The sequence below is a fragment of the Dipodomys merriami genome, unplaced genomic scaffold (assembly GCF_024711535.1).
Source record: "Dipodomys merriami isolate MVZ:Mamm:240054 unplaced genomic scaffold, mDipMer1.0.p SCAF_34, whole genome shotgun sequence".
Lineage (NCBI taxonomy): Eukaryota > Metazoa > Chordata > Mammalia > Rodentia > Heteromyidae > Dipodomys > Dipodomys merriami.
In genome coordinates this window covers 16488560-16506057 of record NW_027204937.1, presented here as the reverse complement: position 1 = coordinate 16506057, position 17498 = coordinate 16488560, and the positions used below count along the sequence as shown (strand labels likewise).

General features: G+C 38.9%; 1 protein-coding gene across 5 annotated transcripts in view; it reads right to left on the bottom strand.

The window, feature by feature from the left end:
• Positions 1-17498, bottom strand: part of LOC138803465 (polycomb protein SCMH1) — an 82467-nt gene that overhangs the window by 49355 nt on the left and 15614 nt on the right. For all 5 annotated transcript variants that reach the window (XR_011364947.1, XM_069987533.1, XM_069987535.1 and 2 more), the window contains exons 4-6: positions 8793-9027; positions 6323-6411; positions 2628-2871 (exon numbers count right to left, since the gene is read on the bottom strand). Coding sequence is in view for 4 of the 5 variants with exons in the window: in XM_069987533.1 (XP_069843634.1) it covers positions 2628-2871; positions 6323-6411; positions 8793-9027 (568 nt within the window). In the remaining variant the exon portion in view is untranslated. The remainder of the gene's footprint in view (positions 1-2627; positions 2872-6322; positions 6412-8792; positions 9028-17498) is intronic.

Sequence of the window (17498 nt, the reverse complement as noted above, 5' to 3'; positions counted from 1 at the left end):
TGGAAATGCCACATGAAAGGACTTTTTCTGCCTTCTGAGCCTGGTCCTTCTGACCATCTTCCATTATAAGCCTAAGGTCTCTAGAGAGACACAGAAGAGAAGTGAGCACACTCCTCTGAAAGCTGCAGCCACACAGTGAGTAATGCTTTTTATCAGCCCATGTGTGCAATCAGAAATACTGGACAGACTCTCAGATCTTCTGGCTCTTCAGAGCTGCCTAACTGCTCTATATAATCTAGTAAAACAACAGATTTTTCTAGGCAAGCTGGGTGCTAGTGGCTCCAGCTATGCATGAGGCTGAGATCTGAGAACAGAAGTACAAATCAAGTTTTCCAATTAACGAGTAAAATGCAAGAAGTGGAGCTGTGGCCCAACTGGTAGTACACCACCCTTAAGAGAAAAAATCTAAAGTGCCCAGGCCCTGAGTTCAAGCCTCAGGGCCTCTCTCTCTCTCTCTCTCTCTCTCTCTCTCACACACACACACACACATACACACACACTTCTCTAGGTAAGAAGAAAATCAGAATATTTCTGAATGAAGTCTGCAGTACCAGAGCATGTTTTATAAGTAAACAAAATTGATTCCATTCCCAGTTTCAAGGCTCACTGCTTCCCAGAACCATTACCTCACACACATGCAGAGGGATGACAATACTGATAGAAGGTATAGGTTTCATGCAGCACATGGGTGGAATGGTACATTTCTGAGCCAAAAGCATGTCCCCTCCACATCCTAACCCAAATTCTATCTCAAGCATCACTACCCTAATTTAAGCCACCCTTATAGAAACTATCTAGTAGATTATTGGGAGGCAGAGTGGTAGAGTGCCTGCCTAACAAATGTGAGGCTCTAAGTTCAAAACTCAGTCCCTCCTCAAAAAGAAACTAAATTTTTTCCTTCCTTCCTTCCTTCCTTCCTTCCTTCTTTCCTTCCCTCTCTCTCTCTTTCATTCCTTCCTTTTTTTCTCCTTTTCTTCCTCCCTCCTTCTCTTTGGGTCCTAGGGATTCAACCCTGGGCCTTCTCTCTACCACTGAGTTATAACTCCAGCTCTTGAAATGACTTTATTAATTTAAATATTTTTATCTCCTCACTAGATCAGAGTGGTATGAAGGCATGAATACTGCTTATCTTTTTTTTTTTTTCCGGTTAGTCGTGGGGCTTGAACTCTGGGCTTGGGCACTATCCCTCAGCTCTTCAGCTCAAGGCAAGCGCTCTACTGCTTGAGCCACAGCACCACTTCTGATTTTCTAGTGGTTTATTGGAGATAAGAGTCTCATGGAGTTTCCTGCCCTTGCTGGCTTTGAACCTCGATCCTCAGATCTCAGCCTCCTGAGTAGCTAGGATTACATGTGTAAGCTTGCTCATCTTTATCACTGCTATAACTTCAGCTTGCCTTCCAATTAGGTGCTCAATAAATATTTGTCTAGTGAACAAATGAATGCTCTAGAAGTATAGACAAAAGGCTCTAAGATAAGGAAGGGTTAGTTTCCATTCACTCAAATTCACCAGTATCTTTTAGACTTAGAAAGATGGGATTATTGTTATTTTCACTGCTACTAGAAGTCAAATCTACTTTGGATGAGCTCCACTAATGTTACAATAAAAATATTGTATATGGTTCATTTAGTCTGTGGCACATTGCTAAAGTATTTAATATATACTCTCTAAATGGTAGTGGTTACTTTTATAATAGTCTTAAAACAATGATAATAAAGCATATTTAATAATGGCATAGCATAATATGTATTACATAGTAATGATAAATATAACATTTTAACTATAGCAACAACAGTACTAAGATACAAATTGTTTTAATATTTGCTATTTGTCAGATGTAAGCATTTTGCCCATGTGATATCATTTATTTCTCACAATAACTTTATGAAGTGGGTATCCTTTTTCAGATGTAAAGTGAACAATTTAGAGAGGTATACTCTTAATTGTATTTTATTTTTTGTCAGTCGTGGGGCCTGAACTCTGGGCCTGGGCACTGTCCCTTGGCTCTTCAGCTCAAGACTAGCGCTCTATCACTTGAGCCACAGCGCCACTTCCAGCTTTTACTGCTTATGTGGTGCTGAGGAATCGAACCCAGGGCCTCATGCATGCAAGGCAAGCACTCTACCACTGAGCCACCTTCCCAGCCCCGAGAGGTATACTCTTTAAAGCTACAGAGCTAATAAAAGACAGAGCTGGAGCTCAAACCCATGACTGCCTTATTTCAAAGTCTGTGCTTTTTTCTATCCTTCTATAGTCCTTCTCAACTACTCTCACATCATGGTGTTACTCCAGCCCATCACATAGCCCTAATACCTGAGGAATATATTTGCCTTTAGAATTACATTGTTCAAACTGCAATATGTTGGAGCAAAAGACACATATCAGGCAAGATGGTAGTTGCCTGAGATACTTAGATTTTTTTTACCTTATCCAAAATTCTATGCCTGGCTTTTTTGATGCTTAATTCTGTACTACTAATGATTATTCTCTGGAAGACTCTGGTTTATATGTAAATTGTTGGCCCTCACTTCTCCTTGTCTATTAGTGAAGCATGCTGGTGAAGATCGGCTATAGGTATTCTCTTTCATCATCTAGGTCCTAGTTCCAAGGGCTGAGGGTGAATTTTTACCTTTGGTACCAGGCGGTTGCAGGTTGTCTCCAGTCAAAGAACACCAGCCCACAGGAAATATGTCTCGAGAGTCAAAGCGGCACCAGTAGTCAAAGGCTCCTCGCCATCCATCAAAAGTGACAAGCACCTCTGAGCCCCGGACATCCCCAATAGTGGCGGGGCAAATGAAATGTGGGTTCTTCCTGTCCACAGCTTCTAGCTTCATTCCCATTTTGAAGAAGTTGTGGGAAGGTGATGGAGGCTCCTAAATGAGAAACAGAAATATACAGCTCTAGACACAAAGATAGATGCTTTGTAAGCTAGCTAGCACATTTCTGTGTTGTTTGGATGAGTAAAAGTAAACTTTTTATCTTTCTACTTTTTCTTTTTTTTCTTCTTTCTTTCTTTCTTTCTTTTTTTTTTTTTTTGTTGGTTGTGGGGCCTGAACTCTGGGCCTGGGCACTGATCCTCAGCTCTTCAGCTCAAGGCTAGCGCTCTACCACTTGAGCCACAGTGCCACTTCCAGTTTTTTCTGCTTATGTGGTGCTGAATTGAACCCAGGGCCTCATGCATGCAAGGCAAGCACTCTACCACTGAGCCACCTTCCCAGCCCACCTGTTTTTATCTTTCCAAATAGTCTCTTTAAAAATTTTTTTCATCAGTCTTTCTGGATTTTATGGACAACATCGATGAATGAAGGCTTTCTAATTTTTTCCACGTTTTTTCCCTTAATATTTCCACCTTTTTTCTTTTTTTGGTTAGTCATGGGGCTTAAACTGAGGATCTGGGTGCTGTCTCTGAGCTTTTATACTCAAGGCTAGTACTCTATCAGTTTAAGCCACAGCTCTGCTTCCAGTTTTCTGGTGATTAATTGAAGGTAAGAGTCTCATGGATTTTCTTGCCTGAGCTGGCTTTGAATCGTGATTCTCAGATCTCAGCCTCCTAAGTAGTTAAGGTGTGTGGTTTAGGTTATATACAGCTACTTGCTAATTTTCATTTAATGTTTTGAAATTTCTAGGCTTTTTATTTCTTGATGCTTAATTTTTTTAATCTGCCATATAAGAATATTGTGTATTACCTCTTTTCAGTTCTTTAGTCATTTTCACATTCTTAATTTACACTCTCCAGCTGCTATTTCTTGTCAGTTTTTTTTTTTTTCTCCTTTGGTACCAGTACTGGGGCTTGAACCTAGGGCCTGAGGGCTATCCCTGAGCTGTTTTGTTCAACATTAGCCCTCTCCCATTTGACCCACAACTCCACCATGGTTTCTATTGTCTGAAAGTCCTTGAAGTTTGTCAGGTCAGATTTGTTTTGAAAGTTTTTGAGGGCTTTCAATTCCGGACTAAGAGCTCATTTTAATGGCATTCACTTTCAGTATTTCTGTGATATCAAATCTCTAGAGAGATTTTGAGCTTACTTCTGTCTAGCACCAGAAATACCTCCATATAACTTTGGAGTTTTTGGACCATACAAGGAATAGATGCAAACCCCAGACTATAAGGAGAAGACTCTTTAATTAGAGATGACTTCATTCCTACACTTTCCCAGAGTCCAGTGAAGACTTCATCATCAATCATATTTTTTGCGCAGGCAAACATTTGAGGGCTCTGATTTGATTTTTTTCTCCCTAAAGTTCCTTTCCTGTTGTATATGTCAATGTAAAAAAGACAAGATTCTTGGAAAGTTAAGATTGATTAAGTCCCTTAATGCAACAATAAGTTTGTTTGTTTGTTTATTTATTTATTTATTTTTGGGTCCGGTTGTGGGGCCTGAACTCTGGGCCTGGGCGCTGTCCCTCAGCTCTTCAGCTCAAGGCTAGCGCTCTACCACTTGAGCCACAGTGCCACTTTCAGCTTTTTTCTTTTTGTTTATGTGGTGCTGAGGAGTCAAACCCAGGGCCTCATGCATGCTAGGCAAGCGCTCTACCACTGAGCCACCTTCCCAGCCCCAATGCAACAATAAGTTTAATACAAGCACTTAACACTTTTTTCCTTCCAATTTTTTGGCCTATGAAGATTTTTCTTACTTTCTGGTATGTACATCAAAGTACTGAAAAATATATTTGTTGGATTTCCCTCACTCCTGGCATTCTGAGGTGTTTTATAATTAAAGTGCTTTCAAGTTGCCTAGTACATTTTACTTTAGAAGACAGAATGCTCTTAGGATTTAGACAGCAGAAAAAAATCTAAGCTAGTCTCCTTTACAGTAACTGTCACCCCATCGGAGTTCCTCTTGAGAAAGAAGAACAAATACTACAGGTTTTAGATTTCTGTTGCCACTTACTAGCCATATGATTATGAGTAAGTTCCTTACTCAAAAGTATGCTTTTTTTTTTGTTGTGGTTGGTCATGGGACTTGAACTCAGGGCCTGAGCATTGTCCCTGAGCTCTTTTTGCTCAAGGCTAGCACTCTACCACTTTTGAACCACAGCTCTACTTCCAGTTTTCTGGTGGTTAACTGGAAATAAGAATCTAAGACACTTTCCTACTGGGGGTTGGCTTTGAACTGTGATCCTCAGATCTCAGCCTCTTGACTAGCTAGGATTACAAGCATGAGCCACTGGTGTCCAGTAAAAGTATGCTTCTTTAATTGTTAAATGGATCTAATAATTCTTAGTTAGAATTTGGGTATTACATGAATATATATAAATCCAAACATATTGTAGGCACTCAAAAAATAGTCTCCTCCTTTATTTATAAAAGACTCTGAGAATTGTTCTTTTAGATTTGTATTACATTCTTTTTTGGGGGGGATCACTGTTGGGGAAGTCTGGCACTGAGGTTTTAATAAAGGGCCTATACTTGCTAGGTAGATACTGTACTTATTCAAGCAATGCCTTTAAGTCTTTTTGCTTTGGTTATTTTTGAGATATAATCTAGTTTTTTACCTAGGCTTACCTGGACTTCACCATTTCTCGCAGTAGCTGGAATGACAGGCACACTCCACTATCACCAGTATTTGTTGGTTGACATGGGATCTAATAAACTTTTTGCTGAAGCTGCCAATGAACCCTAATTCTCCTGATTTCAGCTTATTGAATACTAGGATTACAGATGTAAACTACCATATCCAGATAGATTTGTATTATATTTTATAGTTCTACTAATAAACACATATTAATTTTTTCTTTTTTCTTTTGACATTACTAGAAGTTTAAACTCAGGGCGTCTCGCTCTATTTTCCACTATTTTTTGGGATAAGATCTTGCTTCCTGCCTGGACACATACTTGAATCATGATCTACCGACTATAGGCTTTCTGACACCACTAAGATCATCACAGATATGAACCACCGTATTCAGCTTCCATACCTGAAAAAGGAGTCTCACAGACTTTTCTGCCAGTCTAGACTAATACCACTATCCCCCCTTACCCCACCCCCAATCTCAGCCTTTTAGTAGTCAGTATTACAGGTAAGAGCCACCATAGTACCCCATTAAATACATTTTAATTTCTTAACAACCCTAAAAGGTAGTGATAAGGTCTAAAAGGATCTTGTAATTCATTTATCATATTTTTGACAGCTATGTCCTGCAAGGCAGGAATATTAATACATTTCTACAAGAATAATGGCTTCTTTATAGGTACTGAAACATTTTTCAAACTAGTTTCTGTGAAGGAACTTAGGCCATAAAAATAATGGAGACACAAGAAGCTCAGTAATTGAGAAGTAGCAAGTATTTGACCTTAAGCAGCTTAGCTTGAAGGACAGCATACCTTGTGGAAAATCCTGATGGGTGCCATCTCTGCTCCATTTAATGTCTTCAAAAGGAACATAGGCCAAGAAGAGGCATTCAGCCGAAATCCTGCAGCAAACATAAGGAAGAACAGATAAAAAATGTTCTAAAAGGCATGGAGCAATAAAATTCTTCCTTTTGGAATCCAGATTACTGCCACAATTTATGCTATGATATTAATAGAATACAGACTATTAGAAAGTATTTAAAAGTTAAATAGAAGAATGTTTCATTAGGCAGATGAAGAAAAGGAGGAACATTGCAAGAAATGTAACTGGTCCAGGCTATTGCTACAAAATAGGTAGTGCATGAGGGTCTCTGAACCAAGTTCCTGACTCTAAGAAAAACAGCACAGAATATATATCATAATGTCTGGAATATTTCCTTGAAAAATCCAGAGAATTGATTAAGATAGGATAAGCAAATACTTAAGAAATGTAGACAATACAGTGTAAAAGAGGAGGAGAGGAGGTCAGCCGGGTGCCGGTGGTGGCTCATGCCTGTAATCCTAGCTATTCAGGAGGCTGAGATCTGAGGATCATGGTTCAAAGCCAGCCCGGGCAGGAAAATCCGTGAGACTCTTATCTCCAATAAACCACTAGAAAACCAGAAGTGGCGCTGTGGCTCAAACAGTAGAGCACTCACTTTGAGCTGAAGAGCGCAGGGACAGTGCCCAAGCCCGGAGTTCAAGCCCCACGACCGACCAAAAAAAAAGGGGGGGGGGGAGAAGGGTGTATAAGTCTTAAGAAACCAAACAAGTCAACTGAGAAGCTCAATGCACAACTGAATAACTGGTCTAGCTCAATATAAACTCACTCACAAATTTTCTCTCTTTCATTCTCTTACAAGAACGCATGTGTATACACATATCAAGTATAAAATGCTTTTTTATATTTCTTATTTACTTAAACTAAGGATCAGGAAACAGTGAAACTGGAGGTTATCCTACTCAAATTTCTTAATTTTCCAAAAGATTAAGGAGATAACTAGAGAGATAAATTGTTCATTGTCCATCAAATAAAAGTCAATAAAAATGTACCATTTAGTTAACAAATTGTTAAAATTAAGATCACTGTTGTACTTAGGTTTTCAAATTTGAACTCGAGGTGCTCCAGGTGATAGAAGTCTCATAGACTTTCCTGCCTGTGCTGGCTTTTAACTATGAACCTCAGGTCTAAGCCTCCTGAGTAGCTAGGATTATAGGCATGAGCCACTGGCACCCAACAAGGGTAAGAAAACTAGGATTTGAACTCAGGGACCTGTGCTCATTAGTCTTGGCTGATCAGTTGCACTCTTCTAGCCACACCTCCAGCCTGGTATTTTCTAGTTATTTTGCAAAGTCACACAGACTTTTCTGCCTGGGTGGGCTTCAAACGTGATCCTCTGAGTCCCAGCTGGTACCCAGCTCAATTCCATTTGAAAGCAAAGCGTTACTGAGGGTCTTCTATCTTATCTGGACTTTGAGGAGTTGTCATCCTCTTAGCACTGGATATCTTTATAATAGTATCATCATAACAGCCAAAATGTATGAATGATTGCCATGTACTAAATACTCCATATGCCATTTTTTAATCCTGGAAATAATACAATGAGGCAGACAGAATTATTTACTCCCAGTTTAAAGAAGATGGAAAGTTAACAAGGAAGTAGATTATGTAAAGTCATGCTAGTAAGTATGGGGGACAGGTTTCAATATGTGATGGTTTTACCCTAGACCTCAAGGCTCTTTACTAGCGAGCTTCTTCAAAAGCAGGGCAAGGCCTGAATATTACCAATTAAATACTCAAGTGTCCTACTCTCTAACTTCAAGGTGAGGAGAAATCCTTTCCTATCAAGTATAACTTTAGTTTATCTCAACATTCCTGATGAGTCACAGATAGTAAATACAGTGTGTATACCACTTATTTTTGAAGTAGATTAAGTGGCAAGATTGCCTTGCATTTTCTCTCTCAGGGTAAATGCGCTTACAGAAAAGGAAGAAGGGGGCTGGGAAGGTGGCTCAGTGGTAGCGTGCTTGCCTTGCATGCATGAGGCCCTGGGTTCGATTCCTCAGCACCACATAAGCAAAAAGAAAAAAGCCAGAAGTGGCGCTGTGGCTCAAGTGGTAGAGTGCTAGCCTTGAGCTGAAGAGCTGAGGGACAGCGCCCAGGCCCAGAGTTCAGGCCCCACGACCTACCCAAAAAAAAAAAAAAAAAAAAAAAAAAAAGGAAGAAGGGTGTGGTTTACTGTTAAGGAAAAGAAGAGGGCAAGAGAAGATTGGATATCATAAGCTGCTGTAGAGATGGAAATCTTATGCAGATTTTGCAGTTCATTCTATTTTAGATGGGCTTGTTTGGGGGATCACATGAAGAAGAAGGGGTAGGCAGGGGAAACTGGGCTTTCCCTTAACAGGACATATAATTTTTAGAACCTCAGTGATAGCTAGTGAGAGCCTGGGCCTAGTGACTCACCCAGTGGAGGCTGCAGCATACCACCATTCTTCTCACAGTTCCCAATAGGCTGAATCTCAGCTGAGTCAACCAGCCGCCAGAAGTCATTCTTGTTGTCACTGCCATCAAGACGCAGGCGGAGGCGAGCACCTGTTAGTCCAACTACTGTGGCAATACAGGTGGATGTCGTGTTTCTGGGGTCCTGTGCTTCCAGTTTCATGCTGATTTTGAACTCGTTGCTTGGAGGTGTATATGACTGAGGAGAACAAGAGATTCGGCAGACTAAGAGTAAGCTGAATTTTCAATAAGGATGGAACCTAAAAACATATGCTTTAAACTCAAATTGGCTACAGTTGGGTAAGGGACTACCAGTCTGAATTACTCCATAACATGTAGGAAAAAAGTTTTATACAAAATTACTTTCCTCAGAAGCATCAAATATTGACTCATACCAGTAAAAATAAATCCAAACAAAAATAAGTGTTTCATAGTCCAGCTATTTAGTGCTTCCTTATCCCACCTTCTCCAACACTCTACCCTTTAGTATCATACGGTAATTCCATTAAGTTAACATACCTCAATGTCTTCCATGGAACATTCATAATAGTAGTCTGTATTATATATCACACAAATTATTAGGAGTTTATTTTTTCTTATTTTGACTAAGATTACAAACAAATTCATATAATCAACAAATAATACACTATACACTTTTGTTAAGTCTTGACTTTTTATATACTTATGACAACATACACAACTGCCAAAGTATCACCAGTGAGGATCATGAACATCATCATCACTTTCAAATTCTCACATGTTCCTTTATAATTGCTTTTTCTGGCATCTCTGAGAAATTCCATGCTCAGAATTGACTTTCTATCATTATAAATTGATTTACATCTTCTAGTCTTAGGTAGAATCATAAAGGATGTATTCTTTTTGTTTAGTTTCTTTTAGTCAGCATAACTATTCTGATATTCAACAGTATTATTGATTGTATCTCTAATCTGAAAGTCTGAAACTCAAAATGTTCCAAGTCTCTACCATGGTATAACCCCTATTTTCACTGTATTTGATGTTGGTATAATTTGTGGAGGGGAAGGGAAAAAACAAATTGTTTAAATAGGGATACAGGTTAACCCATTGCAACAATGAGATGTACAAGACACTATGTGGAAAAACAAACTTTACAACTTTGGCCAAGGGGGGGAAGGGGAAGTGGGGGCGGGATGGGGGATATAGGGAAGGGATGGGAAGGGGAAACAAAGGAGGAGGCAACAATGCTTGATAAGAAATGTACTCATAGGGCTGGGAAGGTGGCTTAGTGGTAGAGCGCTTGCCTTGCATGCATGAGGCCCTGGGTTCGATTCCTCAGCACCACATAAACAGAAAAAGCTGGAAGTGGTGCTGTGGCTCAAGTGGTAGAGTACTATCCTTGAGCTGAAGAGCTGAGGGACAGTGCCCAGGCCCAGAGTTCAAGCCCCACGACCAGAAAAAAAAAAAAGAAATGTATTCATCACCTTGCCCATGTAATTGTAACCCCTCTGTATGGTATTTTCACAATGAAAAAAAAAATCTGTCCAAAAAAAAAAAGCTCCAAATCTGAAATTTTTTAAGAAACTGATATGATGCCGTAAGTGGAAAATTGCATAGTTTGAAATGATGAGTTGCACTCAAAACATAGGTACTCTAAAAATATTAGATAAAATTGCTTTCATTTTATAGGTATACATGAAACAATAATGGACTTGGCTCATACCCTAAGACATTTCATTATATAAATGCAAGCGTTCAAAATCCAAAAAAATAAATCCTTAAACACTCTAGTCCTCAAATATTCAAATAGTGGATATTCAACTTACACTTCTTTTTTATTATTGCTGAATAGTATACATATTGATGGTCATTTTCGTTGTTTCTAGATTTTGGATATTATAAATAAAGCTGCTAAGAACATTCAGGTCTTTATAATACACAGTTTTCCATTGACATTTGTAAAAGATTAATTCAAATACCAAAATTTGCGGATGCTCAAATCCATTATATAAAATGGTGTGGCATTTGCATGTAAACTATGCATAGCTTCCCTTATATTTTCTTTTTTTTAATGAGTTTTTTTATTGTGAAAATACTGTACAGATGGGTTACAATCACATGAGCAAGGAAATGAGTACATTTCTTATCAAGCATTGTTGCCTCCTCCTTTGTTTTTCCTCTACCATCCCTTCCCTCCCATCTCCACAACTACATTCCCCCCCCCCCCCCCCCCCCCCCCCGCCTAAATTGTAAAGTTCGTTTTTCAACATAGTGTCTTGTACATCTCATTGTTGCAATGTGTCAACCTGTATCCCTATTTAAACAATTTGTTTTTTCCCTTCCCCTCCACAAATTATACCAACATCAAAAACAGTGAAAACGGGTTATACCATGGGGGAGGGACATACAAAGCAACAAAAAAATCACATGGTACCTTATAAATACGTTCGAAACAATAGCAAGCAAGAAAAAACCACTTACCTTGGGGTTCATTTCGCTTAACATAATCTTATCTGACCTTTTCTGCTTGTCTCAGATATATACTAGTTATTGCAAATAAGGGAAACCTTATAAGGGCCTGGCTTACTTCACTTAATATAATTTTTTCCAAGTCTTTCCATTTCCTAACAAATGGGGTGGTGTCATTCTTTCTGATGGAGGCATAGAATTACATTGTGTCTATATACACCACATTTTCTTGATCCATTCATCTACTGAGGGGCATCTGGGTTGGTTCCATAGTTTTAATATGGTCTTGTTTGTGATCATTCTGGTAAATGCCCAAAAGTGGGATTGCTGGGTTGCCTCCACACTACTTTCCAAAGTGGTTGAACAAGTTTACACTCCCACCAACAATGCAGTAGGGTTCCCTTCTGGCCACATCCCCTCCAGCATCTGTTGTTAGAGTTCTTGATTATAGCTATTCTAACTGGGGTAAGGTGGTACCTCAAAGTTGTTTTGATTTGCATTTCTTTTATGGCTAGAGAGGTTGAGCATTTCTTCATGTGTCTATTGACTATTCTTATTTCCTCTTCAGAGAAGTTTCTCTTTAAGTCTTTAGCCCACTTATTTATTGGGCAGTTGTTTCTTTGAGGATTTGTTGTTGGGGGATTTAATTTTTTGAGTTCCAGGTATATTTTAGATATGAGATCCTTGTCTGTTGTATGGCTAGTGAAGATCTTCTTCCAATCCATGGACTTTCTATTTATCTTGCTAGGATGTCCTTTGCCATGCAGAAGTTCTGCAACTTCATGCAATCCCATTTGTCCAACCTTTCTTTGATTTGTTGTATTTCTCTCCCCTCATATTTTCATTTTGAAACAGTTTCTTCCCAGGCTATCCTGGAACTTACCTATTTTTACCAAGATAGTCTTAGACTCATGATCCTCCTACATTAGCCACCTTCATGCTAGGATTACAGATGTATACCACCATGCTTGGACCACCCATACACTAGATTACTTAAAACACCTAATAATTGTAAATGCTATGTTAATAGTAATATTGTTTAAGGAATTGTTTAAGGGTATTGTTTAAGGAATAATGATAAAAAATACGTGTGTACATGTTCAGTACAGAAACAATTTTTCCAAAATATGCTTGCTATGTGGATGGTTGAATACATAAATGTAGAAGTCACAGACAAAGGGCCATTTTCTTTTCAGTTGCATAAACATGTAAGAACGGAATACGTGGATCACATGATAGGTATAAATTTAACTTACATACCTTAAAAGTATAAATTTAATGTTTTTAAGGACTTCTATGTTGTGCAAACACCATACCTAAATTATGATACAGTTTTTTGCTGACCACCAGCAAAAAACTGTTTATTGGGTGTCACTTTCCATTTACTTCTCAGTCTGATCTTTAGAAACTACTAGGCTACCTTTTGTTTCTAAGTATATTTGCCTATTTTGGACATTTTATATAGATGTAATTATATAATATGTGGCCAATATGTGAATGATTTTTTACCTAGCATAATGCTTGGAAGGATTATCATGATACAGTATGTATCAATGCTTTATTTCATTTAATTACACAATAATATTGCATTATGTAGATACACTATGTTTATTAATTTATCATTTGATAGATATTGGATCTTTGTTTTTTTTACTGTTATGAATAATGATGTGATAAACATCATGTGATGTATTTTTTTTGGGGGGGTCCGGTCGTGGGGCCTGAACTCTGGGCCTGGGCGCTGTCCCTCAGCTCTTCAGCTCAAGGCTAGCACTCTACCACTTGAGCCATAGCTCTACTTCCGGCTTTTTTCTTTTTGCTTATGTGGTGCTGGGGAATCGAACCCAGGGCCTCAGGCATGCAAGGCAAGCGCTCTACCACTGAGCCACCTTCCCAGCCCTGTGATGTATTTTTGTGTGGACATATATCTTCTATTTTCTTGGGTAATACTTATGAGAGGGATTGCTGAGTTATGTGGTAATTCTGTTTAAAACTTTGAAGGTGGTGCCAGTGGCTCATACCTGTAATCCTAAATATTCAGTAGTTGAGATCTGAGGATTGAAGTTCAAAGCCAACCCAGGCAGATAAATCTAAGACTCTTATCTCTACCTAACCAGTACAAAGCTGGAGTAGAGGTGTGACTTAACTAGCAGAGTGCCAGCCTTGAGTGAAAAAGCTTAGCATGAATGAGAAGCCCTGAAATTAAGCCCTAGTACCAGCACAAAAGGAAAAAAAAAATTGTCGGTCATAGGGCTTGAACTCAGGTCCTCAGCGCTGTCTCCCCGAGCTTTTGTGCTCAAGGCTAATGCTCTACCATTTTGAGCCACAGTTCCACTTTTGGTTTTCTGGTGGTTAATTGGAGATAGGAGTTGCATAGACTTTTCTGCATGGGTAGGCTTTGAACTGTGATACTCAGATCTCAGCCTCATGAGTAGGTAGGATGAGCACCTGGAGTAAAACAAGATTTTGAGTAATTTAAGCTGAACTGTTTTCTAAGGTGGCAATAGGTGTCCATCATCTTGTCATATTCTCACCATTGCTATTCTTTTCCTTTTAAAGTCATCTGGTGGATATGAAGTAGTATATTGTTGTACTATTGATTGACAATTCTCTAAAGATAATGGCAGTGTTTCTTTTATGTGATAATGTAATTTATAATACATATAAAGAAATATCACTCCAACTATTTGTCCATTGTAAAATTGTGTTCCCTTCCATTGTTGGGTTGTAAGAATTCTTTATACTTATGGAATAAAAGTCTGTATTATATATGACTTACAAACATTTTCTCCCATTATAAACGTCTTTGCATCATCTTGATGATGGAATTGAAGGTTTCTAATTTGGAGGAAGTTCAACTTACCTATTTTATTGTTGCTTATTCTTTTGTCTTGTATGTAAGAAACTATCATGTAAGCTAAAGTTATAAAGCTTTTACCTCTATGCGTTCTTCTAAGACTTTTACAGTGTGAGCTTTTACATTGAAGTCTATGATCCACTTGGAGTTAATTTTTGTATATAGTATGAAGGTAGAGTACTTCACTCTTTTACATGTGGATATCCAGCTATTCTATAACTATTGAAAATCCAATAAAACTGTCTTGACACCCTTACTGAAAATCAACTGATCATAAATTGATGGGTTCATTTCTGGATTCTCAATTCTAATTAATCTATGTCTATGATGCCTTCATTTCCTTTGTTATATACTGTATAACTTTCAACTGTTTTCCATAGAGGCTATACAAATTTACATTCCTTCTAACCAAACGTAAGTGCTCCTTTTTCTCCACATGCTTAACAGCATTTTGTGTGTGTGTGTGTGTGTGTGTGTGTGCACGTGTGCGTGCACGCACGCTGATCTTGAGGTCTGAACTAAAGGCTTGAGCTCTGTCCCTGAGCTTTTGTGCTCAAGACTATTACTTGAGCCACAGCTCCACTTCCAGCTTTTTTTGATGATTAATTGGAGATAAAAGTCTCACAGACTTTCCTGCCTGGGCTTGCTTTGAATAGCAATCCTCAGATCTCAGCCTCTTGAGTAGCTAGCTCGGAGTAGCTAGCTAGCTAGGTATGAGCCATCAGTGCTTGGCTAACATTTCTTATATTTATATGGAATCTTACTGTAGTTTTGATGTGTATTTTCTTTTTTTTTTTTTGTCAGTCGTGAGGCTTGAACTCTGGGCCTGGGCGCTGTCCCTCAGCTCTTCAGCTCAAGGCGAGCGCTCTACCACTTGAGCTACAGCGCCACTTTCAGTTTTCTGGTGGTTTATTGGAGATAGGAGTCTCACGGTCTTTCCTGCCCAGGCTGGCTTTGAACCGTGATCCTCAGATCTCAGCCTCCTGAGTAGCTAGGATTACAGGTGTGAGCCACCAGCACCCGGCTTTGATGTGTATTTTCTTAATGGCTAATAACATTTAACATTTTTCATGTATTTGTTGGCCATTTGTATTTTTTATTTGAGAAGTATCTATTCAGATTGTTTGCTCATTTTTTAATTAACAGTTTTTTGTTTTGTTTTGTTTTTTTTTTAGTTTGAGACAAGGTCTTGCTTTGAAGTCCTGGATAGTGGAACTTGCCATGTAACCCCAGTTGGCCTCAAAGTCATCATCTTTCTGTCTCAGCCTCACTAGTGCTTGGATTTTAGCCAGGCTCAGGATTAAGTTTTTTGAATTCTTTATATATTCCAGATATTATTTCTGTCAGATAAACTGTTGGCAAATATCTTCTCCTTTTTAGGAGGTTATCTCTTAATTCTGATGGTTATTTCCTTGGCTTTTTAGTTTGATATAATTCTGTTAGTCAAGTTTTGCTTTTGCTTTCAGTGCTTTTGGAGAAAATTATTATCCAGAAAATTATTGCTTGTACTCATATTTTGAAATGTTTCCTTTATGCTTTCCTCTGGTAGTTTTGGAGTGTCAGGTCTTATAGTAAGCTTTTTAGATCCATTTTCAGTAGAATTTTTGGTAAAGGATAAAGATTTATAAGGCAAATTGTGTGATATCCAGTCTTCTAAGCACAATTTATAAAAGAGGCAGCCCTTTCTTTGGTGTATATTTTTGGTACCTTTGTTGACAGTTGGCTGTATATAGATAAATAGACAGCACATATATATATACACATATATATACATATATGCATATATGTATATATATGTGTATATATATATGTATGTATGTATTTCTGTGCTATCTGTGTCCGCTTCTGTGTCCCCCGCTGTGTCCCCGCTGTGTCCCGCTGTGTCCCCGAAGTGTCCCGCTGTGTATCCCGCTGCGTTGCCGCTGTGTCCAACCTGTGTCCCGCTGTGTCCCGCGCTGTTTCTCCGGTCTGTCCCCCATGTGTCAGTCGTGGGGCTTGAACTCTGGGCCTGGGCGGTGTCCTTCAGCTCTTCAGCTCAAGGCAAGTGCTCTACCACTTGAGCTATAGCGCCACTTCCGGTTTTCTGGTGGTTTATTGGAGATAGGAGTCTCACGGTCTCTCCTGCCCAGGCTGGCTTTGAACCGTGATCCTCAGATCTCAGCCTCCTGAGTAGCTAGGATTACAGGCGTGAGCCACCAGCGCCCGGCCTTTGCTTCCCTTTTCATCTCTTGTAAACTCCAACTATATGTCCACTTGGCCACTTAAAGCTATCCCATGGTTCACTTGTACATTTTTCATTTTTTTTCTTTACATTTCATTTTGTATAGTTTCTATTGTTATACCTTCAAGTTCCAAGTTTACTAATCTTTCCTTTATATCTAGTGCTTTTCATCTCACATATAGTAGCTCAGTGAATCATTTTTTACCTTTCATCTATTTTTCTGCTAACCTTTGTACATATCAAGCCATTAAAATATTAGTTTCATATGCTTATCTGCTATTCTATGATATATGTAGGTCCTAAGTCAATTGATAATTCTATCATTATTTTCTTCTGCCTCTTTGCATTCATAGTAATCTTTAATTAGACATAAGCATTGTGAGTTTTGTCTGTTAGATTCTGGACTTCTATACATTCTACACTTCTATACATTTTCTTGGGTAATGTTCCCATATGAGTTACATAGGGACAGTTTGATCTTTCAAGTCTTAGTTTTATGATTTGTTAGACCTGTATTCAATCTAGTAGTCAATGAATTAAGCAATTTTCTAGGTGAGCTTGTGAGATCAAGAACTATTTTCAGTCTTGTCTTTTTTTTTTTTTTTGGGTCCGGTCGTGGGGCCTGAACTCTGGGCCTGGGCGCTGTCCCTCAGCTCTTCAGCTCAAGGCTAGCGCTCTACCACTTGAACCACAGTGCCACTTCCAGCTTTTTTCTTTTTGCTTATGTGGTGCTGAGGAATCGAACCCAGGGCCTCAGGCATGCAAGGCAAGCGCTCTACCACTGAGCCACCTTCCCAGCCCTCAGTCTTGTCTTTCTTCCAATCCTTTCAGATGGTTTTTTTTTTTTTTTTGGTCTTAGGTGGTTTCCTCATATACATGTATTAAAAACTAGTACTTTCCTAAATACCTCAGGACTCTCACGATTTTTATGAGGGTTTTTTTCCTGTGAAGTTTTCTCTTCTCTAGTATTTTTCCTGCACATTTAGCCACTTTGGTAACCCTGGACTCTCAGTTCCAGTTCCTCTAATTAGGGAGTCTGCTGGCTCAGCATAGGTTCCACATTCCAAGACCATGATATGAAAATGTTTGTAAGGTAGTAAGCTGGGAAATGATACAAGGCTTAGCTAATTTGTTTCTCAGGTCT